Here is a 27,842-nt window from a genome sequence, read left to right as displayed (position 1 = left end):
TCATCAGCAGCTGGCGAGTCATAGAAACAGGTGACAGGGGAGTAAATATTACACATACATAAATTTATATTTATGGAAATCTGGAAGAGAAGGGCAGCATGGGAGGGTATGCGGCAAAGCACCAGTATCCCGCTAGAGTGTCCTGGCAGGCAGGGGGCTGGCGGAGTCGGGGTATGGGCTCAAGACCCTTTCTGGAAGAAAGGAGTAGGGCAAAGATCTGGTATTCGTTTCCAAAGGGCAAGGCCAGGGGAGCAAAGGGAAGGAGGATTCGGGTTCTGGTTCTGAAGGACTTGGGGTCTTGGCAATAGCTTCTCTGAGAGGAGCCGTGGCGGTGGGGCCAGGCGTGACGGAGCTCTCACCGTCAGGGGGAGCTGGGTTCGTGCTGGAGTGCCCGAGTCCCCCTGCCAGGACGTGTCTAGGTGTGAACAGCTCTGTGCATCAGCAGAGGCTGTGGGGAGAGGTGGGGATCAGAGATGGGAAGGTCAGTAGTTTCTCCAGCTGGAGGCAGAGGCCAGTCACCAGGACCGGCTGAGTCAGGACCTGCAGTGAGGCAAGGTTCAGCGTCAGAAGCCCGATAGCCTTGACAAAGCTTGCAGAGAATGGTGGGAGTCCCAGGCAGCGTCATTTTCTCCTCTAGAGGGGAGCCTCAGTCCTCCCCTCCTCTCCCTGCACAAATGGAGAGTATGCATGCCCCTCTGTGGGCACAGAGTATCCTGGGACCCCCCCTCCTCACTTGCTAGAATCTCCGGAGAGGGGAATAGGGGAGCTGCCCACCCGTGCCCCACCTGTTCAATGGCGGCCGGCTTTCTTGGACCTCTTAGTGGGGAACTTGCAGCCGCGGAAGGCATCGGTGTCACGGATATGCTGGCCTTTGAACTTGGCGGGTGAGGCGCAAGTGGCATCAGGGCGGGAAGCCTTGGCTTCCAGCCACCTAGAGAGACAGAGAGTCGCTGGGATTGGGGGAGAGATGGTAGGGGGCGGGGGGGGGGGCGCGGGGGGAGGGGACAATGAGCCAGGGGGCCAAGATCAACTTATCTCTAGGATAGCCTGGAACTGTCATCTTCATTTTACAAACTCCTAGGGCCCACACCTGTTAGGTAGCAGATCTAGGACATGTGCCCCAGACGTCGTACTGCAGGGCCAGTGTGCCTCCACTCCATCCCATGAGGGCAGGTCACAGCGGGTAGCGTGGGGGTGTTCTCACCTCCGAAGACCCCGGAGCTGGCAGGTGCACTTCCAGGGGTTGTTGGTGAGGGTGAGGGTCTCTAGGCTGTCAAAGGGGAAGTTGGAGGGCAGCTGGTTCAGGCGGTTGTTCTCCAGGTGGATGTGTTTCAGCGTGGTCACACCCAGGAAAGCACCGTCCGAGAACTGGGGAGTGAGGTGGACGTGAGTGAGGACCCCAGCCCCGGTGTCCAGCCTCTCCCAGCTCTAAGGTCCCCCGGCGGTGGCTCCTGAGGCTAAATTGTCTCAGATGACCTAAGCCATACAGCCACCGATTGAGATAGGTGGTGTTATTTCCAAAATGCAGATGGGGGGCGGGTTTGGGCGTGCTGGGGGGTGGGGGGGAGGGCAAGCCTCTTGCCCAGGGTCACACTAGAGAGTAAACAGTAGCTGCAGGACCACACCCAGCTCCTCTTCCCCTGGCATCACACTCCCTGCACAAACACTGGGCCTGGGGAGGCAGCCAGAGTTTGGCTCCAGCGGCCTGCGTTGGCACACGGTGAAGCTGGTCAGTGTTTGGTGGGATGGGCAGTGGGCCCAGGCTCCCCGCAGCCCCAGGGTCCTGGGACTTCCCCCAGCTCTGTCCTCACTGCTCCCTCACTGCTTGCCAGATGCTATTTGTGGAGCCTCTTTGGTGGAGCCTTTGGCCAGGCTGGACGGCTCCAGAGGAAACATTCTATTGGTGCCCGCATCTTGGCCCAGGCATCACAGTCCTGCCTGGCCGCACCGCCCCCTCCCCCCCCCCCGCCCCCGCCCCAGATCAGCCCCTACTGCCCTGCTCTGCGACCCACTAAAAGGCCACTCTGGCACCGGTGGCCCACAGGGAAATCCGACTTCATGTCTGCAGGGGCCGGGGCTGAAGAAGGGCGGGCCGCATCCACCCAGACAAAGTTGGCTGCCATCCAGGTATGATTCTGCCCTCATCTCTGTGGCTCAGGGAGGGGTGCGAAGTTCCCTGGTAACCAGACTGTTCTGATGACGGTCTTCTACACCTTGCCTTGGTCCTCGCCCAAACCTCCTGGCCGAAGCCCCTGTACCAGAGTGATTTTCCAGTCCCACGGAGAGATTCCACCGCCACCCAAGGCAACCCCACCTGGGTATCACGGGGGAGGACGGGCTGAGCAAGGATGCAGCCAGGAGACGGGTCTGGTGACTGCGGTGGGCAAAGGGCAGTCAGTGGTCTGGGGGACAGTGCGGCCCAGCCAGTCTTCCCTGTATGGAGACACCCGGAGTCCTGTGCCAAAGGCTGACAGTGTCATGGGGCTTTTGCCTTTGTCCCTTGGCAGAGCGCATGGGGCCATCCCTGCAACCTGGGGAAACCCCTAGTTCCTGGGCCCCCTCCGTTGAAATGAACCTGAGAACGCAGCGGAGTGTGTCTGTGTGTGAACTGGGAGGTGGGGCGGGGTGGGGGGGACATTCGCCAGGGCCTCTGGGGGGCATGGAGGAGGTCTTCTTCCTCAGCTACTTGCTTTCCCTTCACCCCCCAGCCCCCCACCCCACTTTTGCACACATGCAATCCCCCTGCCCCCCCCCCCCCCCCACCAAGAACAGGGTCTCTTTGTGGGCCTGATTTGCCCAGCTCCTCTGGAAACCTTCTCAATAAACAAACCTTCCTTTATGGGGTGGTAGGCCTGCTGGAGACAGGAAAAAAACAGCAGAGGAGGGATGGAAGGGCCCAACAGGAAGAGGTGGCTCCTGCCCACAGCAGGGGGTTGGGGAGCACTGGATGTGCCTCCCAGGGGCCAACCGAGGGGCCAGGGCAGCCCCAACTCTGTCCGTAAGTAGGAATCCTAGGAGGGCGGTGGCTGAGACTAGGGACAGGGGTGAGGATGTGACAAGATGAGGGACAGAGGTGGCAAAGCTCCTCACCTTGGAGACAGCCAGAGAGACAGAAGCAATTTTAGGGGAGAAGGGACGGTGCCCGGCTGTGGCCCTGGATCCCTGGGCCTCGAGGCAGAAAAGGAGCCCGGGCAGAGCTCCGCAGCTGGCAGCTCACCTTCTCCAGGTTGGTGTTGTCCAGCCAGAGGGTCTCCAGGTATCTGCCGAAAGACTGGAAGGCATTGTCGGGAATGCTTTTCAGGGGGTTGTGGGACAGCTTCAGCTCCTCCACCACCCGCAGCTTGCTGAGGGCGGCTGAGGGGTAGCCGGACAGCTGGTTCCTGTCCAGGTAGAACTTGGCGAGGTTCTCCACGTCGTCCAGAGCGCCGGGCTGCAGCGAAGTGAGCGCATTTTCCGACAGGTAGAGCCAGCGCAGGTCCTTGGCGCCCTGGAAGGCGCCAGCGCGCAGCTCGCGGATCTTGTTGTTGTTGAGCTGCAGGATGAAGAGGTTGACCAGCGGGGAGAGCAGCCCCCGGGGCAGCTCGGTCACCTTGTTGTGGTCCAGGTAGAGGTAGGTGAGCTCCGTCAGGTCGTCGAAGGCGCCGGCGCGCAGCACACGGATGTCGTTGTGGGACAGGTACAGGTAGATGAGCTGCTTGAGGCCTCGGAAGGCGCCGGCGGCCACCTCGCGGATCTGGCAGTGCTGCAGGTGCAGCGACACGAGGTTGGGCATGGCCCGGAACGAGTTGGCGGCCAGCACCGGGAAGTTGTTGCGTTGTAGGTTGAGCAGCTTGGTCTTCTCTGACACCTTGGGGATCTTCTGCAGCCCCACCTTGTCACAGATGACGTGCTGCAGGTCTCCGTGGCAATGGCAGTTCTGGGGGCAGGCGGCCAGCGCCGGCAGCAGGCCGGCCAGGAGGCCGAGGCTGAGCAAGAGCGACGGACGGGCCATGGCCGGACGCCGGGGGGCCGGGGGGCCGGGGGGCAGCGGTGGCGGCGGGGCGCGGGCAGCGGCAAGTCCTGGGCACTCCGGTCTCCCGCCCTATTTATACGGTGGCCCTGACCGCAGCCTGCAGCCGGAGCCAGCTTCTACGTGGAGCATCCAGGCCACCGGGCTTAACTCCCTCCCGCCCAGGGATGCGCCCCCGCCCTCGACGGGGAGGGGCGGGGCCCTGCCCCCAGCTGGCGACCGTGCGAGGTTGGGGGGGGGGGGGCGGGGGCTGGGACCGTGACCCCAGAGCCTCGTCCTGGCCCCTGGCCCCTTTCTCCCTGCTCTCTCAGATCCTGCCTCTCTCCCGACCCTTCCCGCCCCCCCCCCCCGCGCCCCGCATCTCCTTTCCCCATCCTTTGGGGGGGTTGGGGGATACGAGTGCATCCAGAGCCCCAAGTTCACACCGGAGAGTGGAGGCGTTCCCGAACGTATTTGTTTGCTCAAGTTTGCGCCTGAAAGCCGCCCCCCCGCCCTCCCCCCCCCCCCCCAATACACGCTCGGCGCGGAGCCCTGGCCCTGGGGAGGGAGGAAGCGGGGCCGGACAGCCGGACGCGAGTCTCGCCGCGGTCGGCAGGCCGGCCGGCGGCGCTTTAATAGCACTCTTGTGCGGCGCCGGCCGAGCGTGCGAGCCGCGCTGGCGTCGGGCTCCCCCTTCCGGCCGGCCAACCCCAAGGCGACCGGCGCTCCTTCCCCACCCTTGGGGTGTGGTCTCTGGCCCCTCTCGCCCAGTCCCGGGCTTGAGTTTCTGTCCCCTGCACTCCCATCCCGTTTTTCCACTGCTGAAGGCTAACCAGAAATGTGGGAACAGGGGCGGGGAGTGGGGGAGGGGGGGGTGACCCGTAGAACTCGCAAACACACCTGAAGACCACAGTCGCGGAGCGGGGACAACTGAACCAGCACAGTCACACCATCTCTCCCCGACCCCCTCCTTCATTTCCCTAAAATATCTCCATCTCCTCATCCCCACCGCCGGCGGTCAGGACCTGCCCCTGAGGGGTCTCTCAGGGTGGCGGCCAGAGTGGCGCCAAGGTGTACTTGGCAGAGGCCACACCTGGGCAGTGGCCCCAGGACTATGGCGAGGTGGGGGGGAGGGGGGTCAGGTCCTGGCTACCAGCGATCAGCTCTGGACAGCTTAGGTCCTGTGGGCAGCCGTCCCCCAGCCGACCAGGTCTCTGTGTGTCCATTTGCCAGCCATGGTGTCCGGATTCCTGCGGAAAGGGGAGGGTAGGTAGGCAGGGTAGGAGCCCTGGGCTGCCTGGTAGAGGCTGTTGTCTGGGTTTGAGAGGGGGAGGGGAGGGGCCCCAGCGGTGTGCCAGCTACCACAGAGGAAGTGGGGAGTGGGGTGGGGTGGGGTGGAGGATGGACAAAGGTCTGTTGTCTGTGTTGATCAGGAGCCTAGATTACAGGGTACCTAGCCCCTCTCCTAAGCCCCTTTCACCCGTTGCCTTAGACGGGGGTCATAGTTGGCTCAGAACATTCCCTGATGGTATTTAGGTTCCTCCAAGGTTGGCTTCTGGTTTTCTGTTGCTCAGGATGTTCCAACCACTGGAAGTATTGGGTGGGAGTGGGGTGTGTGTGTGTGTGTGTGTGTGTGTGTGTGACTGGCTTTTAAACCCTGCTCTGGCTATATTTTAATTGTGATGGAAATACATTTACAGGAAACTCTCCAAAGCTTCGGGGTCACCCACCACAAGGCCAGGCATTGATCTCGGGGTTTCAGGCGGGTGGGTGGGTTGTGTCTGTGCAGTTTCCAGCTGGGCCAATGCAGGCTGGCTTTCTCATCAAGTTTATGGGACCTTCAGTTTGGAAGAGAGGGAGAGGGGATGTTGCGGCCTGAAATCAGGGAGGGGGTGCTGAGACAGCCTGGGGAGGAAGGAGAGAAGGCTGGGGCGTCGGGAACGCAGGGAACCATGGGCTCAGGCACATGGCTGCTCCAGGAAGCAAGAAACAGAGAGCCCTGGCTAGAAAAGAATGTTCCTTGATCTCAATTTTATTTCAGACCTGGGGCCCCTGCTAGTTGAGCTAGTCTCCTCTGCCGAGGTGCCTCTTTTCCCATCACCCCACTGCCCTCCACTTTCTCCTGGGTTCCTTCACATCCCCCCAGGGTAGCTCACCCTTCACACTGCAGCTCCAGTGCTCCCTCCAAACACCTTCCCCCAACCCTCTAGGTGGCTTACGGAACAACAGAGAACAGTCCCGTGACCTTCATGAACTTCGCCGAGGACACTGTGGAACAGAAGGCAGAAAGTGTGGGCAGAATTATGCCTCACACAGAGGTTAGCCCCAGACGGAGACCTTTGGACCCCACCTCCTATCACTCCACTGGGACGCATTCCTTGGGGACATTTATTGCTTTCTTTCTTTTCTTTTCTTAAATTTTTTTTCATCTTTATTTTTGAGAGAGGGAGACAGAGTGTGAGCAGGGGAGGGGCAGAGAAGGAGGGAGACACAGAATCAGAAGCAGGCTCCGGGCTCTGAGCTGTCAGCACAGAGCCTGACACGGGGCTCGAACCCACGAGCTGTGAGATCATGACCTGAGCTGAAGTCGGACGCTTAACTGACTGAGCCACCTGGGCACCCCCGTTTCTTTCTATCAGACAGCCACACAGCTCACTCAAGGTGCCAAGAGCACCCCGAGCCCCCAGCAGCAAGGTCCTCCCCAGGCCTGGCCTAGGGCTTTTTCTGAGCCTGAGGCTAAGGCCTGAGAGGAAAGAGCTGGAACAGTGGCCTTGAGCAGCCGCCAGCTGAACTCCCGCAGCCTCCCTTCCTGTCTGAGGTGTGTTTATGCCAAGCCCCACTGTCTGTTTCAGGGGCAGCCAGGATGGCCTCAAAGAGGAGCCAGAGCACAGAGATTTTTCCTACACAGTTTTTTTTCTCTCCCATACCCCCGGCCCCTGCCTTCTACAGAGCCCGTCTTTTTGCTTGGCATAAACACTTAGTTTCCCAGGCAGCCTGTCCCTTTGAGGGCCCCTTGCACCTTGAGGGCTGACCCAGAGCAGCTCTCACTGATTGGGCTGGGCAGAGCCAGGGGCTGGAAAGGCGAAGCTCCCCCCTACCCCCATCCCGAGGCGCCCCCCCCCCCCCCCATCCTGAGGCGAGAGGGCAGGAGGCCCCAGCCTGAAGTTGCCCGGTCCCAGGCCCAGATTGTGGACATGAAGACGGGGACGCTGGCTGAGCTGAACACGTCCGGGGAGCTGTGCATCCGAGGGTACTGCGTCATGCTGGGCTACTGGGGCGAGCCCCAGAAGACCGAGGAAGCGATTGGACAGGACAAGTGGTATCACACAGGGTGAGGAGGCAGCTGGGGGCCGAGGAGAGGCTGGGGGGGTGGGGGGAGGGCCTGAGTCTTAGCTGGAAACATCAAACTAACACAAAGAGAACTTGTTTGTCAAGAGGGCTCCTTCACATCTTGGAGACTTCATTTCCAAAATGTGTCAGATGAGGATGATCGTGCTCGCTGCACAGAGCACCCAAAAAGATCAAACACAGCGTGGGTGAGAGCGCCTAGGACAGGGCGTTATACGGGTGTCTGTAAAACCTGAGCCAAGACTCATCTGTCAATTGAGAAAAACAATTTTTTCTCAAAGCTTTTTTTCCTTCTTCTTCTTTCAGCATTTTATTTATTTTTGAGAGGGGGAGAGAGAGAGAGAGAGAGACAGCACAAGCTTGGGGAGGGGCAGAGAGAGAAGGAAACAGGGGATCCGAAGCGGGCTCCACGCTGACAGCGGAGAGCCCTATGTGGGGCTTAAGCTCCTGAACCGCGAGATCATGACCTGAGCTGAAATCGGACCCTTACCCGACTGAGCCCCCCGGGCGCCCCTCGAGTGAACAAATTCTTATCGTGCACCTCCGATGTGCCAGCATTGTTCTGGACACTGGTGGTCCAAGGGAAGGCAAGATGAACAGGGTCCTGCCCGGACTTTCCACACGTCTTGGGGAGGAAGACAGATACGAAAGAGATCAGTTCAGACATTGATAAACACCAGGAAGACAGTAAAACAGGGTCAGAGAAAAGAAAGCAGCAGTGGTGGGGACAGGAGCTTCTCTTAGATTGGGGGGGTCAGAGAAAACCTCTTTAAGGTGGACGTGTTTAAACTGACCCCCGATGGGGCGCCTGGGTGGCGCAGTCGGTTAAGCGTCCGACTTCAGCCAGGTCACGATCTCGCGGTCCGTGAGTTCGAGCCCCGCGTCAGGCTCTGGGCTGATGGCTCGGAGCCTGGAGCCTGTTTCCGATTCTGTGTCTCCCTCTCTCTCTGACCCTCCCCCGTTCATGCTCTGTCTCTCTCTGTCCCAAAAATAAATAAAAAACGTTGAAAAAAAAATTAAAAAAAAAAAAACTGACCCCCGAATGATAAAAAAAAAAAAAAGCTAGCCACGCAAAGCATATATCCAGAACGTCTTATTTATGCCATATCCCCCAGAGTCTAGGGCAGTGTGAGGCACACAATAGGTGCTCAATAAATGTTTGATGACTAAGCCAGTCAGAAGAGGCAGAGGTGAGAGGTCATCCCTGGGCTTTCCTCACAGAGACATCGCCGTGATGGACAATCAGGGCTTCTGCAAGATCGTGGGCCGCTCCAAGGATATGATCATCCGGGGCGGTGAGAACATCTACCCCGCCGAGCTTGAAGATTTCTTTCACACACACCCGCAGGTGCAGGAAGTGCAGGTGAGGCACCCAGCCCAGGCGAGCCCAGGTGAGCCCCCAGGAGCAGGAAACAGGGATGGGCATGGCAATGTCTGACATCTGTCTCTGGCGCTGCAAGGTGGTGGGGGTGAAGGACGACCGGATGGGGGAGGAAATCTGTGCCTGCATTCGCCTGAAAAAGGGGGAGAAGACTACAGCGGAGGAGATCAAGGCTTTCTGCAAAGGGAAGGTGGGAACCTCAACCCGCCCCATGCTGATGTTGCTTTGTGCTTCAACCCCTTCTCCCTGCCAGCCAGCCAGGCAGCCCACTGCCCCCTCCTCCTCCCCCCCCCCCCCCCCCCCCCGCCATCCTCACGCTTTATCTCCCTCTGGTCTGCAGATCTCCCACTTCAAGATTCCCCGATACGTCGTGTTTGTCACAAACTACCCCCTCACTGTCTCAGGAAAGGTGAGTAAAGGAGACCAGAGAGGGGCAGGGTGGCCTGGGGTCCTAGGTACAGAAGGCCAGGTGGCTCGACCTATGCCTCCCTCCGTGATGGGCAAAAGAGTCTGGCTTGCCACAAACGTTCCCGACTTTACCCTAAGAACCACCTCAGTCCCAGGCAAACCAAGCCAGCTGGGAACCATGGTTGGCAGAGGCCCTGAGCCTGGCTCTCACTCTGTTCTTTTTCCTCTAGATCCAGAAATTCAAACTTCGACAGCAGATGGAACAACATCTAAACCTGTGAATAAGGGCGGGGGGGGATCCTCCCAGGCCCTCGCTGCCCTCCTCCCACATTCCCCGGTCTGTCTTTGTGATTTGGCATAAAGAGCTTCTGTTTTCTTTGGTTGGTCTCTTGCTGGTGTGCTCTCTTGACAGCTGCTATGGGATGGAGAAGGGAGGGGCACTTTCAGACCCTCCGGTTCCTTGTCACGAAGGTGCTGACTTTGGTGTGTGCATTATCTATATCATTTAATCCTCACTTGATCCCTTTGAGACATGAACCCAGATCATTGCTTTTTCACTTTGTTGTCAGATTAGTCCAGCAAGAAGTATCCTTTTTTAAAACAATAACAGCTTGGGGCGCCTGGGTGGCTCAGTCGGTTAAGCCCCCGGCTTTGGCTCAGGTCACGAACTCGAGGTTGGTGAGTTCGAGCCCTACGTCGGGTTCTGTGCCGACACCGTGGAGCCAGGAGCCTGCTTCAGAATCTGTGACTGCCTCTCTCTCTCTCTCTGCCCCTCTCCCACTCATGCTCTGTGTCTGTCACTCAAAAAATAAATGTTAAAATTTTTTTTTTTTTTAAACAGTAACAGCTTGGGGCGCCTGGGTGGCTCAGTCAGTTACACACCCGACTTCCGCTCAGGTCATGATCTTGCGGTTCTTGAGTTCGAGCCCCATATCAGGCTTTGCACTGGTGGTACAGAGCCTGCTTGGGATTCTCTCTCCCTCTCTCTGCCCCTTCACCACTTGCATGCACGCGCTTTCTCTCCCTTGAAATAAATAAAAATACTTAAAAAAATTAAAACGATAACAGATTTACTAGTATATAATTTCACATACCATCCAATTCACCCACTTAAAGTATCCTATCGATGGTTTACAGTATATTCACAGATACGTGCGGTCATCCCTGAAGTCGATTTTTTTAATTGAAGTATATAGTTGACACACAAATGCTACATGAGTTTTCCAAAGTCAGTTTTAAACATTTTCATCACCTTAAAAAGAAACTCCATACCCTTTAGGGATCATCCCACATCCTGTGTTCCCCGCCCCCCCCAAAACCAACCCAATTTTGATTTCAAAAAAAAAGATGAAGCTGGGGCTTCCTTGAGGGGCTGGGCCAGTTCAAGCTGCTGTAGCTTGACCCAAGAAATAAAAACAGCTGTGTTCCAAAAGGCACATCACTTTCCAGTTCACAGAGGCGGAAACTTTCCTGCTGTTTTGAATACCTACCTCCCTGCAGCAGAGGCGTCCTCTTTACTTTTTAGAAAACGAACTTAAGTTTAGCGTGCTCTGGGTGCCCAGCCCTAGGCTAGGTGCTTTCATATGTATTTTCTCTTGGAATTTTCCCACCAACCCTCCCAAATAGGCACTTGCCCCATTTCACAAATGGTGAAACAAACTCAGAGAAGTTCAGAGTCTTACCCAAGGCCACACAGCTGGAATTAAAACCCAGATATCTGGCTCCAAAGCCCGTGATCTTTCCACTTTATCAAAGAGTTCTTCAGATGCCTGCTTTCCCAGCCCTTCACCTGCACCCCGTCCCTCCCAAGTACACCATCTGTGACTTTCCTCCCAGCAGGTGCCCAGGCGGGCCTGACCCAGGAGATGACAACTTACTCTGCTGGCCAAGCTAATTGTCCTTGGGAATCTCTGCTCCTTCAACATCCAGCCCAAGGTGCCCTCTCCTTCCCCACTGACTCCACGGCACTTGCAACAGACCAGCCACACAGTACAGAGGACACTGCCCTGATATCCAGCAGGTTTTGAGTTAGTATCTATTGCCTGCTGTCTCTTGTTGGTTTGTCTCTCTCCTGTCGCACCTGTACTGCGACCTGATCTTATGTATCTAGATGTCCCCAGTCCCCAGCTTTGAGTCAGGCACATACAATGTGAAGGACTGAACGGACCAAGAGCTCCTGCATGGGGCGGGGAACTCGCCCTCGGACAGGGGGCCAAAAGGCAGGCGAGGCGGCTCAGCCCACAACCCTCTCCCGGAAAGGACGGACGGGCGGGCGCGGCGAGCGCGTCCGGGCCCAGCAGGTGGCGCCGCAGAGGCGAGGCCCGGGGCCCTCCCAGCCCGTCCGGGGACGCGGCGCGCGGTCACGCAGTCCCTCTTCCTCCTGCCGGGGCGGCCCGGGCGGCCCGGCTGGCGCGGCTCTGCGCACTCCCGTGCGTCCCGGAGCGTGTCTGCCGATCTCTCGGCGCACCAAGCCGCTCCCCGCCGTAGCGGGCGCCATGGCGCTCCCCGGGGCCCGGGCCCGCGGCTGGGCGGCGGCGACCAAAATGGCCCAGAGGCGCCGCCACGCGGAGGACGCCAAGGGATTCCCGAGTCCTGCGCCCCCGAGCTCGCGCGCGGCGCTTTACGTGCACGTGAGTGGGGCGGGGGCGGGGGCGGGGCTCGCGGGGCGCGGCGGCGGCGGGGCTGGGTCCACGTGGCGGCTGGTCACGCCGTGAAGCCACCTGCCGTCCCTCCCCGCCCCCAGGCGATGTCTGGGACGGGACGCGGTGCCCTGGCAAGGAAATGTCCTGGTCCGGAGTCCTGAAGTCTCTTGGTGCGCTCACCAGTTCGGTGACCTTGACCGAGTGATTTCCCGCTGAGCCCCAGTTTTCTCCTAACGAAGGGGGCATAATATCCCCCATCCCACCTTCCTTGGGGAGTTGTGTGGCTTAGATGGCTGAGCCGCTGTTGACGACCTTGGGGTGGGGATGCGTGCGACGGAACCCTGCAAGTGGCTGGAGCCGCTGGGGTCACACCTCGTCCGGCCCTTCCACCCCTGCCCCCAGTGGCCGTACTGCGAGAAGCGCTGTAGCTACTGCAATTTCAACAAGTACGTCCCCCGCGGCGTGGAGGAGGCTGCCATGCGGAGCTGTCTGGTGACTGAGGCGCAGACGCTGCTGGGGCTCAGCGGCGTGCGGCGGTGGGTGCTGGGGCTGTAGGCGGGGTCTTGGAAATTGGGCGAGCGGCTAGGACCGGTGCAGACGTCCGGGAGGGCTCCCCCCAAGTCTCATCTCCTCCATCTTCTCTCCCCAGGGTGGACTCTGTGTTCTTTGGTGGGGGCACCCCCAGTCTGGCCAGTCCCAACACTGTGGCTGCTGTCCTGGAGGCGGTGGACCAGGCAGCCCACCTGCCTGCAGACTCCGAAGTCACGTTGGAGGCCAACCCCACTTCGGCCCCAGGCTCTAGGCTGGCAGCTTTTGGGGCAGCAGGGATCAACAGGTTGTCCATTGGTCTCCAGGTAACCCATCTCACCCACCGCATCCCAGGGCACCCAGACCCTCTGTGCGGTCTCTCCTCTGGTCACATTCATTAACTGGGCTCCTCTGGGTGCCAGGGCCCAGGAGGCATGTCTGCTGCTGTGCTAGACCAGAAGCTCCATGAGGCAGGGATCATGCCTACCTTTTTTTTTTTTTTTTTTAATCACAGTATTCCAAGCACCCACCATAGTGCGTGGCACATAGCAGACGCTCAGAAAAATTTTTTGTTACATGATTGGAGACATAGGAGGAGGCAGAAGGGTCATCAGATCTTTGCACCATGGTAAAGGCTGCCAGTAAAGGGAGTCTCAGCAAAAAGCTTTCAGAGTACAGCCTGAAGGGTGTCTCAGTCTGATGAAATCCTGGAAACCTTCCTGTAGGAGGTGATCTTTGAGGAGGAGGAGTTCCACAGGAGAGAGGGTGTGAGAGGAAAAGACACAGGAATGGGAGAGCCTTGTATGTTCTGGAGAGCTGTGAGTCACTTGCCATTGGAGAGGCTGGAGGCCAGGCTGCAAGATAGGGCCCCAAAGCCTTGAGCATCACACAAGGGAGTTTGGGGTTTTGCCTGGTGGTGATAAGGGACTTGTTGAAGGTTTTTAGGTAGGGGAGAAACATATTCTTTTCCGGTTGACTCCTGGTACTTCCATACCCAGTATTGTCCATCCTTCTAATACATCTGCCACTTAACCATACAGTTTGGGGTTGGGGCTTTGTCCCGATGGGATATACCAAAAGAGACACATCATTTCTGAGATATTCTGGCCCCAGATGTATATCTTAAATCTACTTGTGAGGAACCATCACGAAAATCTAAATTAAAAGACTTTTGGTTGGAGGGGGGGCGCCTGGGTGGCTCAGTCAGTTGAGCGTCTGACTTCGGCTCAGGTCATGATCTCACAGTTTGTGACTTCGAGTCCCGTGTCGGGCTCTGTGCTGACAGCTCGGAGCCTGGAGCCTGCTTCAGATTCTGTGTCCCCTTCTCTCTCTGCCCCACCCCTGCTTGTGTGCTCTCTCTCTCTGTCTTTTGAAAATGAATAAACATAAAAAAAACTTTTTAAAAGACTTTTTGGGGTTGCCTGGCTGCCTCAGTCGGTGGAGCGTGCAACTCTTGGTCTCGGGGTTGTGAGTTCAGGCCCCACCTTGAGTGTAGAGATTACTGAAATAACTAAATAAACTTAAAAAACAATTTTTGTGTGTGTGGTAAGAACAGATAACCTGAGATCCGTTTACCCTCTTAACGTATTTTTTAGTGTACAGAACCGTGTTGGTAACTATATGCACAGTGTTGTACGACAGGTCTCTAGAATTTATTAAGAGACATTTTAAGAACAACCATCCGGTATTCATCAAAAACGTCATGGCCTGAAAGACAAAGGCTGTGTATCTAGCCTAAGAGACGAAAGAGACAACGAGGGCTGAATGTAATGGGTGACCCAGTTGGATCCTGGATTTGGCTGGGGAGAGGAAATTACTCCAATAGATATTATGGGGACAAGTTTGACTCTGACTGTGTATTAGATAATGGCATTGTGTCAATGTTACATTTCCTGAACTCTGTAATTGGATTGTGGTTATGTAAGAGAATGTCCTTGTTCTTAGGAAATGCACACTTAAGTATTTAGGGATACTGAGGGATAACGTTTAAGTTAATTACATTTAAGCAACCACATCGCGAGTGCCCTCTAGCATGTGGTCAGTGGCTACCATATTCTCCTAAAACGTTCTATATCTGCAGTGACCAATAATACAGTAGCCACTGACCACATGTCAGTAAACACTTGGAATGTGATTATTTAAATGTAACTAACTTGAAATTAAGTAGCCACATGTGGCTAGTGTCTACCGCATTGGACAGTGCACACAGAGAACATTTCTGTCATCCCAGAAAATTCTTTTGGTCGGTGCTGTTCTGTAACTTACCGTCAAGTGGCTCAGCATTGTAATCACATACACGTATATTTAGAGACAAAGCAGATGTGGTGAAATGTTTTTCGGTGAATCTAAATGAAGGTGTTTATTGTACTTGGCTTTCAAACGGTCTGTGAGTTTGAAGTATCTTTAAAAGTAAAATTTAGGGGCGCCTGGGTGGCTCAGTCGGTGGAGCGGCCGACTTCGGCTCAGGTCACGATCTCACTGTCCGTGGGTTCAAGCCCCGCGTCGGGCTCTGTGCTGACAGCTCAGAGCCTGGAGCCTGTTTCAAATTCTGTGTCTCCCTCTCTCTGACCCTCCCCCGTTCATGCTCTGTCTCTCTCTGTCTCAAAAATAAATAAAAACGTTAAAAAAAAAAAAGTAAAATTGAAAAATACTCTCGGGGGCACCTGGGCGGCTCCGTCGGTTAAGCGTCCCAACTCTTGATTTCGGCTCAGGTCACGATCTCACGTTGGGTTCGTGAGACTGAACCCCACACGGGGCTCTGCGCTGACAGCGTGGAGCCAGCTTAGGATTCTCCCTCTGCCTCTCTCTCTCTGCTCCTCCCCCGCCCACCTTCTCGATCTCTCTCTTTCAAAATAAAATACATTTATTAAAAAAACTTTCAAAATAATATATATAAATAGATAAATAAACAAAAACACTCTTGCCTTTGGAGTCAGACAGTCCTAAATTCCAGGTCTGACTTTGCCATTGTATGGCCTTGAGCAAGTTATGTAACATATCTGAACCTCCGTTTTCTTATCTGTAGAATGGAGCTAATGTTGGAGGATTATAAGGATGCATTAGATAGTACTTAAAAATGCTTTGCACATAGCGAACCATAGTGAGGCGGAGCCCGTGGTACCCTTGGCTTGCGGCTCCCTGCTGTGTCCTGTGTATCTGTCCACAGTAAGGTCGGTCACCTGTTCCCGTCTGCCTCTGAGCTGGCCTCCGTGTTATACCTGGCCCTCTCTCCTCAGTCCCTGGATGACAAGGAGCTCCAGCTGCTGGGGCGGACACACTCGGCCAGCGATGCGCTTCAGACACTGGCAGAGGCCCGACGTCTCTTTCCCGGACGTGTATCCGTGGACCTGATGTTGGGGCTTCCGGCACAGAAGTCGGGGCCGTGGCTCCGGCAGCTGCGGGAACTGCTGGGCTACTGTGACGACCACATCTCCCTCTACCAGCTGACCCTGGAGCGGGGCACCGCACTCTTCACCCAGGTGCAGCGGGGCACCCTTCCCGCCCCTGACCCCGAGGTGGCTGCTGAGATGTATCAGGAGGGACGGGCGGTGCTCCGGGAGGCAGGCTTCCGCCAGTATGAGGTCTCCAACTTCGCCCGCAATGTAAGTCTTGGGCTGCTGGCTGAAGTGGGGGGATGGGCAGCCTAAGCCGGGAGTGGAGAATTGTGGGGTGGGAGGTTGCTGCCGGGTGCTCTCGAGGCCTGAGACAGGGGACATTCTAGCCAGGTGCCCCTTACCTGAGCAGATGCGGGCCCACCTTCTTCTCGCTGAGCGGGCTATTCCCTCCTTCCCCACAGGGGGCGCTTAGTACCCACAATTGGACTTACTGGCAGTGCGGTCAGTACCTTGGCGTTGGGCCAGGTGAGTCCCCCGAGAACCATAGAAGGGATGACTCAGGAGCAGAATGTCACGGCTGTGTGATCTCGGGCCACTTATTAACCTCTCAAAGCCTCTGTTTCTTTATACGTGAAGTGCAGCAAAAAATACTACTTTGTAGAGCTAATGAATTTGTATTTCGAGATGCTTGAAATCGTGGCTGTGGCACTGTAGGGCTCACTCGTTATTGTGTATCAGAATTAAAACTCGGATTGCTGAGCCCCGCATCCAGAGTTTGGTGGGGCAGGGTGGGTTGGGGTAGGGCCCAAGAATTTACATTTCCAACATATTAGAGGCTAATTGTCCAGGGACCGCATTTTGAGAGCCACCGATTTAACATCTGGCAAGCACACACAGCATTAAGCTGCCACTAAAGGTTGCTGATGTCGTCAGGGGCCCACGGGCGATTTGTGCCCCAGGGGGCCGGGGGCCACACCCGGGAGGCTCGGATCCAGACCCTGGAGCCCGACAACTGGATGAAGGAGGTGACGCTGTTTGGCCACGGCACCCGGAAGCGCGTTCCCTTGGGCGAGCTGGAGCTGTGAGCATCTGAGAGCACAGGGCTGTTCACCCCGGCTTTGCCTGCACCCCCAGAGCCATCCCTACCAGCACAACTTAATTTCCTGCCTTGCCTTGCCCCCTCCCTCCCCGTCCTGCATGGCCTCACGAGCCCCCGTACACACATCCCAGCATAGGGTTTGAAGAATGGGGGTGCGGCCAGGTCTCCTCTCCAAGACACCTTGATGGTTTTTCTCCCAGGCTAGAGGAAGTTTTGGCCATGGGGCTACGTACAGACGTGGGGATCACTCACCAGGTAAGGGCTGGGGGGGGCTGTGGCACATCACTTCCTTCTCCTGGGTCTTTCGGAATCACTGTCTCTTCTGTGCTCACACATAGACACACATACGCACATCTGTTCCTCTGGGGCTGGCAGCTGGAGGTTGGCCTTGGCCCAGCCGAGCCCTGATGGGCAGAAGCGGCAGGCAGTGTGGGGCAGTGGTGAGAACCCTGGACGAGGGCCGCAGGCACCCCCACCCCCACCCCAGCTCTAGGTGTGCGTGAGTCCGTTGCAGAGACCCCTGTGCGGACGGGACCCTCCCTTGCCCTTCACCACACCCCCAGACATGTGCCCAGACTAGCCAGCCACCCACCCTGTGGTCCCTGTCCCTCTCACCCTTCCGGTTTCCCAGCACTGGCAGCGGTTTGCATCCCAGCTGAGCCTATGGGACGTGTTTGGATCAAGCCAGGAGGTGAAGGCCTTGCTGGTACAGGGCCTGTTGCTGCTGGATCACAGGTATGTTGGGGGGGGGGGGGCATGTCAGGAGTCCCCGGGAGCCCTGACTACAGATCCATAGCCCCAGGAAAAACGCAAAAGACCCATGAGGAGGGGCCTGTGGGGGCTGGGGGGTTCGTACCGGTGGATGGTGAAGATTGAAGTTGGTAAACTGAGGCAGTCACATCCAGGCTTCTTGGTTTTCCAGGGGTCTTCGGTGTTCCTGGGAGGGTCTGGCTGTACTAGACTCTCTGTTGCTGACCCTCCTGCCCCGACTCCAAGAGGCCTGGCTGCAGAGAGCCCCCTCCCCTGGGCAAGGGGGATGACCAGATGTTTCTGTGATCCCAGGACAGTGCCAGGTGGGCTCTGGGGGCCGGACTGACGCTCTCCACTGGCAGGTGCCGTCCCAGTTCCAGTCAGTGCCCTTCCTTGGTATCCCCAGGGGGTATGGCTACCATGAGGTGCATGAGAGGACATTGCTGGTTTGCAAACTGGCATTGAGTTTGCCTTCCGCTGCCAGAGAAGGAGTAATGGTTTCTGGAAGTGCCTCTCATTAGTGGGCTTCAAAGGAAATCCTGGCTGGCAGAAGATTCTGAGAAATCTAGCTCTCAGGCTTCTAGCCCTTCCAACATAGGGCAGGACCTAGAGGGCCCGACCTGTGCGGCTGGACCCGTGCCCATATCCAGTACAGCCACCTGCTGGTCTCTGAGGACAGTGGGAAAGATCAAAGCAAGCCTTACCCTTTCTCTTTTGGCAACCGGGTTATGTCTGGGGTCCCAGAGCCACACAGACCCTCCTGCGTCCCCGGCTCCCCTCCCCTCCCCTTCTCTCACGAGAGTGAAGGTCGCAGGGAGCTAAGCAGGGAAAGGGGAGGGGAAAAGAATTCAGGAAAGACCCAGAGCCTGGTAATTTTCCCCTGGCCTTTTACCTGCACAAACGATTGCCTGGTTTTATTTAAACAGCCCAACAAGCCCAGGGAGGGAGCCCGCCTTGACCTTCGTCAGCTCCTTTTTCTAGGTTCCTTCCCTGGAGAGTAGAATCCTGATTTGGGGGCTCGAGGCTTAGTCTAGAGCCGAGATTCCTTCCCCCACTGTACATTCCATTTTAAAAGATTTCAAACCTACAGGAAAGTTAAAAGGATAGTTCAATGTAAACTACATAGCCTTCGTTGCAGGGTGCCTGTACAGTCTGGAAAGAGGAAGGATTCATAATGTCATCAAGGACATCTTCAACCTGTAAAAAAATAAAATAGCCATGTTTCCAGACTTTGTGCTCACCCTGTAGAGTTTGCGATTGCTACATTTTGGCCACATTTACTTTACCTTTGAATAGCTAGCTAGCTCTTTCTTTCTTTCTTTTTCTTTGCTGCACCATTTGAAAGAAGGGTGTAGACATCAAACATTTTAGCTTGTATCTCCTAAGAAAAAGAACATTGTCCAATATAGCCACAGCAATATCACCAATCTAAGAAAGTGTATGTTCGTGCAATACTGTGTGGTCCATTTTCAAATGTTCCCGAATGTCTCCAAAACGTTGTAACTCTCTTTGGAGCCCGGGGCGGGGAGGGGGGGGGGGCCGGTGTCGAGAACACAGACTCCAATAAAGTTTTATGCTTTCCTTTTGCTGTTATGTCTCCTCGTTCTTCTTCTCCTTTTTTTTTTTTTAAAGCCCCCTTCCTTTTTGCTTATTTTTATGGCACTGGGTTTTTCAGAATCAAAGCTGCTTGTCTTGTAGAATGTCCCACATTCTGAGTGTATCTCTTTGCTAATGATTGGATTTAGGTGAAATATTTTTGGCAAGAATACATACAGATATTGTGTAGCTCAAGGTACATAATGCCAGGTCAGGCCCCTATCGATAATACTAATTTTGACCACTTGATTAAAGTGGCAGATGTCCAATCTGTCCATAGTATATTTCCCCCCACCTTGGAAGTTAATAGTTTATCAGTAGCGTGATACCTTGAGACAAATGAATGCCCTGTTCTCTGACAATCATTGTCCCAATGATTTTAGCATTCATTAATGACCCTTTGCCTAAATCAGTGACTAGAGTAGGAGATGCAAAGTGTTCATTTTTGACTCTAACATTCTATCGACATTCGTTAACTGGCATTCATCTATTTTAAAAAAAGAGCTTTCTCTCTCTCTCTCTTTTTAATGTTTATTTTTGAGAGAGAGAGAGAGAGAGAGCGCACGAAAGACACAAAGTGTGAGCGGGGGAGGAGCAGAGAGAGAGGGAGACACAGAATCCGAAGCAGGGTCCAGGCTCTGAGCTGTCAGCACAGAGCCCGACACGGGGCTCGAACCCACAAATCACGAGATCATGACCTGAGCCGAAGTCAGATGCTTAACTAACTGAGCCCCCCAGGCGTCCCAGCTTTCCCTGTTTTTGAAGGGCTGAAACTCTTCACCTAGAAATTGTATGCAGGGTGTGTGTGTGCGCGTGTGCGCCTGTGACAGACAGGCAGAGAGGGGTGGGGGACAGGGAGAGAGAGAAAGGGGCATTTTCCTGTACAGAGGCTCTGTAACTTTCATACCTTATCACATCAAAGGGTACTGTGATGTCAAAAGTAATTTAGTTACTGCTGCAGATCTGGGCAGGGGAAGCTCAGCCTCCAGCTGGGGCACTAAGGTTGGGGTTCCCTCCACCCCTTGGAGGTGAGCACGTGCATTCCCTGGGTGCCCAGTGGGTGTGAATATCAGTCCTTCTGTGACCCTGTGGTAACATGGTTAGTGTTACTACCTCTCCTTTATTCGTGAAATATTCAGCACGCGCTAATGGGGCCCTTGGCCCTGTGCAGGGCGCGCAGGGAGGAGTGAGACCTGTCCCAGCCCTCGAGGAACTCACTGGCCTGTTGATAGATGTGTCAAGAGATAAATCCCCGGGTTATCTGTAAAGATGTGCCAGCAGGCTGTGGAAGCCTACAGTGCATTTGGTTCTGAAGGGCTGGGAGCAGGAAGGGGGAATATGTTTTTTCACTACCTCCTCTGGCCCTGGGGCAGCTTGCGTGGTGACCTGTGCGAGGGGTGGGGGGAAGCCTGTCTTCCAGAGCCTTCCCCTGATCTTGATATTCAAGAAGTGAACACAGGGCCGGAGCAGGTGAGCCATCAGATAACCTGGGTGCACTCGGGTTTCTCCCAGCTGCCAGGGCTCCTGCCACCTGAGATGTCTGGGCCCTGCCTTGCTGGGGCACCTCACGAGGCCCATGCAGAGGGCCTGGACGGGAACCAGGACCAGGTGGGGGTGGCACAGATCACCTTCGGTGACTCAGCCTGGTCCCACCCTCACCAGGTGAATCAGAATCTCTGGGAGGTGGAGCCCAGGAAGCTCGCTTTTGAAACGATCAGGCCAGTTTGGGAAGCCCTGGCATCTCGTGCCTTCCATCCTGAGAGGCTGGAGTCAGGAGGAACAAGGGGGGGGGACACGGGTACTTGTCGACGGGACGAAGTGGAGTGGGGCCCTTCCCTCTGCAGTCCAGGCCTTCCGTGGCTCAGCCATCAGAGGGGTTCTCCTCCTCCTCCGAATCGAGATTTGAGTTGTCATCTTTTCACACACCTCACCTACCCCTTACTGGGAGCACACGAACACCAAAGGGGAGGACAAGCCACTTGGGGGACGAAGCGATGTGAGGAGCTGGGGAAATGTAATATGCGGGAGTGTGTGGTTACAGCTTGAAGCACCAAACTTTCCACGTGCAAGAGCTCTACAGTTTTAAAGCCTGAGACTGAGCCACACACCCCCCCCCCTCCGCCCCACCGGGTACTGTGAAGTAGGCAGATCAGCTATTTTATTTATTTTATTTTATACTTTATTATTTTGTTTTATTATTCTATTTTATTTATTTTTAATTTTTTTTAACGTTGATTCATTTTTTGATAAAGAGAGACAGAACGTGAGTGGGGGAGGGGCAGAGAGAGAGAGGGAGACACAGAATCCCAAGCAGGCTCCAGGCTCTGAGCTGACAGCACAGAGCCCAATGCGGGCTCGAACTCATGGACCGTGAGATCATGACCTGAGCTGAAGTCGGATGCTCAACCAACTGAGCCACCCAGGTGCCCTTTATTTTATTTTATTTTATTTTATTTTATTTTACTTTATTTTATTTTATTTTGTTTTGTTTTAATCTTTTTTAAAGTAAGCTCTATGCCCACTGTGGGGCTCAAACTCGAGACCCTGAGATCAAGAATCCCATGCTGTACCGACTGACCAGCCGGGCGCCCCTGGGGCAGATATTTTAATTTCCATTTTACATACGGGGACATTCAGAGAGATTCTTGAATCTCAGGTCGTATGAGTGGTAAGTGGCAGACCTGGCATAACACTTCTGGACATCCAGAACTTTCTGTTACATTGTGGTTTTAAACTTACCCTGGGTCCAGGTTGATTAATCTGCCTCCTAAATTAGGCAGATTTCTGACCTCTTTCAGGCCTCTCGGCCTCAGGCTTGAAGGGGCTATCTATGCCTGGTGACAAGCAGCTTAGACTGGGTGTCTCTTCTCCCTCCCGTGGAGTCTCCAACAGTGAGACCACCCACTTCCTAGGACAGAACTACATTCTGCAAAGAAAAGGACTTTATTTTATTTATTTATTTATTTTTTAACGTTTATTTATTTTTGAGACAGAGAGAGACAGAGCATGAATGGGGGAGGGTCAGAGAGAGAGGGAGACACAGAATCCGAAACAGGCTCCAGGCTCTGAGCTGTCAGCCCAGAGCCCGACGCGGGGCTCGAACTCACAGACCGCGAGATCGTGACCTGAGCTGAAGTCGGATGCTTAACCGACTGAGCCACCCAGGCGCCCCGAAAAGGACTTTAAATAATAGGATTGCTATAGAGTCAGTGTTTGTGTTATCCCCCCTCCACCCCCACCCCAGGAATTCATACTGTGGAAACCTAATCCCCAAGGTGATGGTATTAGGAGGTGGGGCCTTCAGATGGTGACAAGGCCGGGAGTCATGAATGGGATCAGTGCCTTTATAAAACAGGCCCCAGAGAGCTCTCTTGCTCCTTCCGCCACCTGAGGACCTGGAGAGGAGGTGGACGACTGCAAACCAGGAAGTGGGCCCTCACCAGACACTTGAATCTGCTGGTGTCTTGATCTTGGACTTCCCCACCTCCAGATCTGAGAAGTAAATGTGTATTGTTTTTTTGTTTATTTTTTTATTTTTAAAAATTTACATCCAAATTAGTTAGCATAGAGTGCAACAATGATTTCAGGAGTAGATTCCTTAGTGCTCCTTACCCATTTAGCCCATCCCCACTCCCACACCCCCTCCCGTAACCCTCTGTTTGTTCTCCGTGACTCTCTTCTGTTTTGTCCCCCTAGCTGTTTTTAAATTATTTTTGTTTCCCTTCCCTTATGTTCATCTGTTTTGTCTCTTAAAGTCCTCATATGAGTGAAGCCATATGATTTTTGTCTTTCTCTGACTGACTAATTTCACATAGCATACTACCCTCCAGTTCCATCCACGTAGTTGCAAATGTCAAGATTTCATTCTTTTTGATTGCCGAGTAATACTCCATTGTATGTATATACCACATCTTCTTTATCCATTCATCCATCGATGGACATTTGGGCTCTTTCCATACTTTGGCTATTGTTGATAGTGCTGCTATAAACATGGGGGTGCATGTGTCCCTTCGAAACAGCACACCTGTATCCCTTGGATAGATGCCTAGTAGTGCAATTGCTGAGTCGTAGGGTAGTTCTATTTTTAGTTTTTTGAGGAACCTCCATACTGTTTTCCAGAGTGGCTGCACCAGCTTGCATTCCCACCAACAATGCAAAAGAGATCCTCTTTCTCCGCATCCTCGCCAACATCTGTCGTTGCCTGAGTTGTTAATGTGAGCCATTCTGACAGGTGTGAGGTGGTATCTCATTGTGGTTTTGATTTGTATTTCCCTGATGATGAGTGATGTTGAGTATCTTTTCATGTGTCGGTTAGCCCTCTGGATATCTTCTTTGGAGAATTGTCTATTCATGCCTTTTGCCCATTTCTCCACTGGATTATTTGTTTTTTGGGTATTGAGTTTGATAAGTTCTTTATAGATTTCGGATACTGACCCTTTATCTGATATGTCATTTGCAAATATCTTCTCCCATTCTGTCAGTTGCCTTTTAGTTTTGTTGATAGTTTCCTTTGCTGTGCAGAAGCTTTTTATTTTGATGAGGTCCCAGCAGTTCATTTTTGCTTTTGTTTCCCTTGCCTCCAGAGACATGTTGAGTAAGAAGTTGCTGTGGGCAAGATCAAAGAGGTTTTTGCCTGCTTTCTCCTCGAGGATTTTGATGGCTTCCTGTCTTACATTGAGGTCTTTCATCCATTTTGAGTTCGTTTTTGTGTATGGTGTAAGAAAGTGGTCCAGGTTCATTTTTCTGCATGTCGCTGTCCAGTTTTCCCAGCACCACTTGCCGAAGAGACTGTCTTTATTCCATTGGATATTCTTCCCTGCTTTGTCAAAGATTAGTTGGCCATACGTTCGTGGATCCATTTCTGGGTGCTCTATTCTGTTCCATTGATCTGAATGGCTGTTCTTGTGCCGGTACCATACCGTCTTGATGGTTACAGCTTTGTAATACGGCTTGAAGTCTGGGATTGTGATGCCTCCTGCTTTGGTTTTCTTTTTCAAGATTGCTTTGGCTCTTCGGGGTTTTTTCTGGTTCCGTGCAAATTTTAGGATTATTTGTTCCAGTTCTGTGAAGAATGCTGGTGTTATTTTGATAGTAAATGTGTATTGTTGAAGCCACCCCATCTATGGCATTTTTGTTATAACAGCTCAAGGGACTAAGACAAGGGTGAGATAACGTGTGTGGTAGAAAATGTTTACTACCCCTCCTTGATTACCCCTCCCTGAGGACCCATGGGAGATCATATGCCTGCCCTGTTGGAGCTGGGAAGGGCCATGACACTTGCCTAGTGCCGTCTGTAAGAGCCATGTCTTACATGGGTGGGCCACCGTCTCCTTCCTCTGCCACAGAGACCTGCAGTGTTCGGGAAGAGAATGTCACCCTGGGCCCCGCAGTGAAGATGGGGGGCAGAGGAGTAGCCAAGCACAACAGACATGAGCCGAGTGAGAAATTATCTTTGCTGTTGGAAACAGATAGGTTTCGGGGCTGTTTGTTACTACAGCATAGTTGAGACTACACTGGCCCCTGCAATTTATAATCCCACCATTCAGATGGTGAGAAATTCACCGTGAGAAATTCTTACATGAAAATGAACATGTTTACATACACGATCTTTTTAAAAAAATTTTTTAATGTTTATTTTTTGTGAGAGAGAGAGGGAGACAGAGCATGAGCAGGGGAAGGACAAAGAGAGAGGGAGACACAGAATCCGAAGCAGCCTCCAGGCTCTGAGCTGTCAGCACAGAGCCCGATGTGGGACTTGAACTCACAAGCCATGAGATCATGACCTAAGCCGAAGTCAGACATTTAACCATTTAACTGACTCAGCCACCCAGGCGAACCCACAATCTTTTTTTTTAATGAACAGATTTTTTTTTAAGTTTATTTATATATTTTGAGAGAATGTGAGCAGGGGAGAGAGAGAATCCCGAGCAGGCTCCAAGCAGTCGGCGCAAAGCCCCATGTAAGGCTCGAAATCATGAACTGTGAGATCATGGCCAGATTGGAGACCAAGAGCCAGACGCGTAAGCGGCTGAGCCACCCAGGTGCCCCTGCATACCTAATCTTACAAAAATGGGATAATCTATGTCTTGCCTCGGTCTTCTACCTAATATGTGGTGAGCATCTTACCATGCCAGATTTGTTATCTAGGGGCGCCTGGGTGGCTCAGTCAGTGAACTTGACTCTTGATTTTGGTTCAGGTCACAATCTCACAGTTCATGGGTTCAAGCCCTGCCTTGTGTCTGGCTGTGTGCTGACAGCACGGAGCCTGCTTGGGACTCTCTCTCCCTTTCTCTCTGCCCCTCTCCTGTGCTCTCTCTCTCTCTCTCTCTCACAAAATAAATAAACATCTAAAAAAGTTGTTATTTCTACCCTAGTGTAGCTCCATAATGTACCACTGCACGGTTATGCCAAAATTTGGTTTACCAATTCTTTTTCGATGAAACTGTGTGTGATGAACATCCTACGTAAATATTTTTATGCACCGACTTAATCATTTCCTTAGGTCGAGGATAAGTCCTAAGAGGCGGGGTTGCCGATTCTGAGGACATGCACATTCTTCGGCTACACGATGCCAAACCACCCTCCAAGAAACCTGTCCAGTTCACCCTCCCAAGCTAGCGCTCGCTTCTCTATAAATCTCGTCAATGGCAAGCCTGACGGACTTTTCCAAATGACCCCAATCTGAAGAGCACTCAACCCTAGCTTTATCACCAGCCTTCTTAACCTGGGCAACTCTGCTGTCCGTCTGATCACTCTCAAGTCAGGGAACAAAGTGGGTGCAACCTCGGAAGCCACCCAGGTAAAAGGCCACGCTGGAAATGTTGCCCTGTATTTTAGATCGACTCTGCATTTCACTTCTCCGGAGCCTCTTATCTACCTCTCCCTGATTCCCCTTCTGTTCCCCAAGGGGATTTCAAAGCCATTTTTGAAAATGTTATTTAGTTAACATATAGTGCAATATTGGTTTCAGGAATAGACTTCAGTGATTCCTCGCTTACATACGGCACCCAGGGCTCATCACAAGTGCCCTCCTTAATACCCATCACCCATCTAGCCCATCCCCACTTATATTTATTTTTATTTTTAGAAAAAGAGAACGTGAACAGGTGCACACAGGAGCAGTGGGAGGGACAGAAGCAGAGAGAGAGACAGAGAGAGAGAGAAAATGTTAAGCAGGCTCCACGCTCACCGCAGAGCCCAATTCGGGGCTCGATCCCACAACCCTGAGATCATGACCTGAACCAAAGTCAGGAGTTGGATGCTTAACGACTGCGCCACCCAGGCACCCCAATCTCCATTGAAAAAATTATTTCACAGGAGCGCGGTTAAGCATCCAACTCTTGATCTCGGCACCGGTGTTGATCTCAGAGTCGTGAGTTTAAGCTCCGTGTCGGGCTCCCCACTTAAAAAAAAAAAGGATAAAAAAAATTACACAAACAACGTTATAGAAACGTTAGAATTCTAAATGAAAAAGAAAAAAAAAAAATCTCCGACAGTCAATGGCCCCAACAAATTCAGTGGTTTTTACTTGCCTGTGTTCCTTGAAGTCCTCATCCAAATGCATGCAGGATTTTTTTTTTTTGCCCGTGCTCACAGATCTCATTCTGCATCTACCCGTTCTGCCTCTCATTCGGTCATCAGCATTTTCCATGTTGCTACACGGTTATCATCTTTCTCATTTTAATTGTTGCCCAGTGTTCCAATGGGTGAATAATTTAATAATTATTACCCTAATGCAAGCCACTTAAGTGGTTACTCGTTTTCCTTGACTATAAATAATGCCACAGTGCATGCTTTTATGGATATAGCTTCTTTCGTTTGAATTATTTCCTCGGGTCAGTTCCCAAGAGTGACATAGCTGGGTCAAAGGGTAGGAATGCTCTAATGATTCTTGGTGTGAATCGTTATATTGTTTTCCGAAGGGTTTTTCTTTTTCTTTTTTTCTTTTTTTTTTTCTTTTTTCACTTTCCTGCTCAAGGAATCATAATGCTTTTTTTTTTCAACCATATAGAAGAAAGCAAAAATTCTACTACCCTGAAGTTACCACTACTAACATTTGGACAACCATCCCTCCAGACATGTCTTGATGCATACATATACAGCTAGATGTAGAAATAAAAATAATTTTTCACCCAAGGGATCACACTCGTGTGCCAGTTTTGCAAGCTGTTTTCTTACTCAACAATATGTTCTGGGCTTTTCTCCTTGGTTTTGCCACCATCAGTGCCTGTGTGGTAGCATTATGTCGTACAGTCATAGCTGTAAGCCAGGCATGATGCCAAGAATTTTATCTGCATTAGTGCATTTAAGCTCCACAACAACCCAATGAGATAAGTTTTATAGGTGAGGGAACAGACTCAGAGAGTTAACCGAGTGCCCAAGGTCACATAGGTAGGAAGTGGTGGGGCTGGCATTCAATTTGCGTTCTCTGGGACTCTGAAACAGACGTGTATACAACGAAGACATGAATATATTCTTATTGTAAAAAGCAATAACAATCAGCACCGGCAATGCCATAGCATAGAAGGTAAAGTGTGAAAGTCCCCTTTATACTTCCAGAGGTTTGAGGTGATTATCAGTTAAGTTTGGGTTCAAGTGCATGGGACAGAAGACCAAAGTAACTGTAAGCTGGGGGGGTGACCTTAATATAGCCGCTCACTCTGTGAGTCTCCATTTCCTCAGCTCTGAAGGCAGGGACTGTGCCTTTTTCAAGGTTATTATAAGGTTGGCAAGGATGGGTGGATGGATGGGTGGGTGGGTGGATGGG

The 27,842-nt window shown here is 53.1% G+C and overlaps 3 protein-coding genes and 1 long non-coding RNA gene across 11 annotated transcripts in view; 3 read left to right on the top strand and 1 right to left on the bottom strand.

Annotated features, from left to right (window-relative positions):
- Window positions 1-9,505, top strand: part of ACSF2 (acyl-CoA synthetase family member 2) — a 34,884-nt gene extending 25,379 nt beyond the window's left edge. The window contains exons 11-16 of the mRNA XM_042966543.1: window positions 6,199-6,306; window positions 7,168-7,319; window positions 8,558-8,699; window positions 8,797-8,907; window positions 9,058-9,126; window positions 9,356-9,505. Of these exons, the coding sequence (XP_042822477.1) occupies window positions 6,199-6,306; window positions 7,168-7,319; window positions 8,558-8,699; window positions 8,797-8,907; window positions 9,058-9,126; window positions 9,356-9,406 (633 nt within the window). The 3' untranslated portion in view covers window positions 9,407-9,505. The remainder of the gene's footprint in view (window positions 1-6,198; window positions 6,307-7,167; window positions 7,320-8,557; window positions 8,700-8,796; window positions 8,908-9,057; window positions 9,127-9,355) is intronic.
- On the bottom strand, window positions 42-4,212 carry CHAD (chondroadherin). Of its 2 annotated transcripts, none has more exons than XM_042966545.1 (4): window positions 3,218-4,212; window positions 1,205-1,368; window positions 786-931; window positions 42-448 (listed from the first exon to the last, which is right to left on the bottom strand). In XM_042966545.1, exons 1-3 carry the CDS (start codon window positions 3,989-3,991, stop codon window positions 790-792), a joined length of 1,080 nt encoding a protein of 359 aa, XP_042822479.1. In that variant the 5' UTR covers window positions 3,992-4,212; the 3' UTR covers window positions 42-448; window positions 786-789. The 2 variants fall into 2 exon arrangements, with proteins under 2 accessions (XP_042822479.1, XP_042822478.1); XM_042966544.1 differs by having other exon boundaries at window positions 42-540; window positions 3,218-4,210.
- Window positions 9,506-11,300: 1,795 nt separating the features above from the next.
- Window positions 11,301-18,995, top strand: RSAD1 (radical S-adenosyl methionine domain containing 1). 6 transcript variants are annotated; one of them, XM_042967267.1, is made up of 10 exons: window positions 11,308-11,755; window positions 12,170-12,303; window positions 12,417-12,621; window positions 15,532-15,897; window positions 16,092-16,155; window positions 16,564-16,711; window positions 16,930-16,984; window positions 17,361-17,464; window positions 17,652-17,802; window positions 18,618-18,695. In XM_042967267.1, the coding sequence occupies exons 1-9, from the start codon at window positions 11,621-11,623 to the stop codon at window positions 17,767-17,769; spliced, it is 1,329 nt and encodes a 442-aa protein (XP_042823201.1). In that variant the 5' UTR covers window positions 11,308-11,620; the 3' UTR covers window positions 17,770-17,802; window positions 18,618-18,695. The 6 variants fall into 6 exon arrangements, 5 of the variants coding, with proteins under 5 accessions (XP_042823202.1, XP_042823203.1, XP_042823201.1 ...); XM_042967266.1 differs by having other exon boundaries at window positions 17,652-18,995; XM_042967268.1 differs by lacking the exons at window positions 16,564-16,711; window positions 16,930-16,984 and having other exon boundaries at window positions 11,305-11,755; window positions 18,618-18,995.
- Window positions 18,996-19,850: 855 nt separating this feature from the next.
- On the top strand, window positions 19,851-27,231 carry LOC122233703. 2 transcript variants are annotated; one of them, XR_006211372.1, is made up of 3 exons: window positions 19,851-20,103; window positions 25,578-25,874; window positions 27,087-27,231. It is a non-coding gene; the product is annotated as an uncharacterized LOC122233703 (long non-coding RNA). The 2 variants fall into 2 exon arrangements; XR_006211371.1 differs by lacking the exon at window positions 19,851-20,103 and adding an exon at window positions 22,387-22,574.
- Window positions 27,232-27,842: the final 611 nt, after the last annotated feature.

Source organism: Panthera tigris, chromosome E1 (assembly GCF_018350195.1).
Source record: "Panthera tigris isolate Pti1 chromosome E1, P.tigris_Pti1_mat1.1, whole genome shotgun sequence".
Taxonomy (NCBI): domain Eukaryota; kingdom Metazoa; phylum Chordata; class Mammalia; order Carnivora; family Felidae; genus Panthera; species Panthera tigris.
This window is presented reverse-complemented; position numbering and strand designations above follow the sequence as displayed.

Bases quoted from the DNA above. Each gene is read 5' to 3' on its own strand.
- CHAD (XM_042966545.1), bottom strand. From the start codon at position 3,991: ATGGCCCGTCCGTCGCTCTTGCTCAGCCTCGGCCTCCTGGCCGGCCTG. The intron at 1,369-3,217 runs GTGAGCTGCCAG...CTCACTCCCCAG, and splicing joins ACAACACCAACCTGGAGAAG to TTCTCGGACGGTGCTTTCCT. The intron at 932-1,204 runs GTGAGAACACCC...CTGTCTCTCTAG, and splicing joins CAGCTCCGGGGTCTTCGGAG to GTGGCTGGAAGCCAAGGCTT.
- RSAD1 (XM_042967268.1), top strand. From the start codon at position 11,306: ATGGGGCGGGGAACTCGCCCTCGGACAGGGGGCCAAAAGGCAGGCGAG. The intron at 16,156-17,360 runs GTGAGTCCCCCG...CCGGTTTCCCAG, and splicing joins GTACCTTGGCGTTGGGCCAG to CACTGGCAGCGGTTTGCATC. The intron at 17,803-18,617 runs GTGGGCTCTGGG...CCTTCGTTGCAG, and splicing joins TGATCCCAGGACAGTGCCAG to GGTGCCTGTACAGTCTGGAA.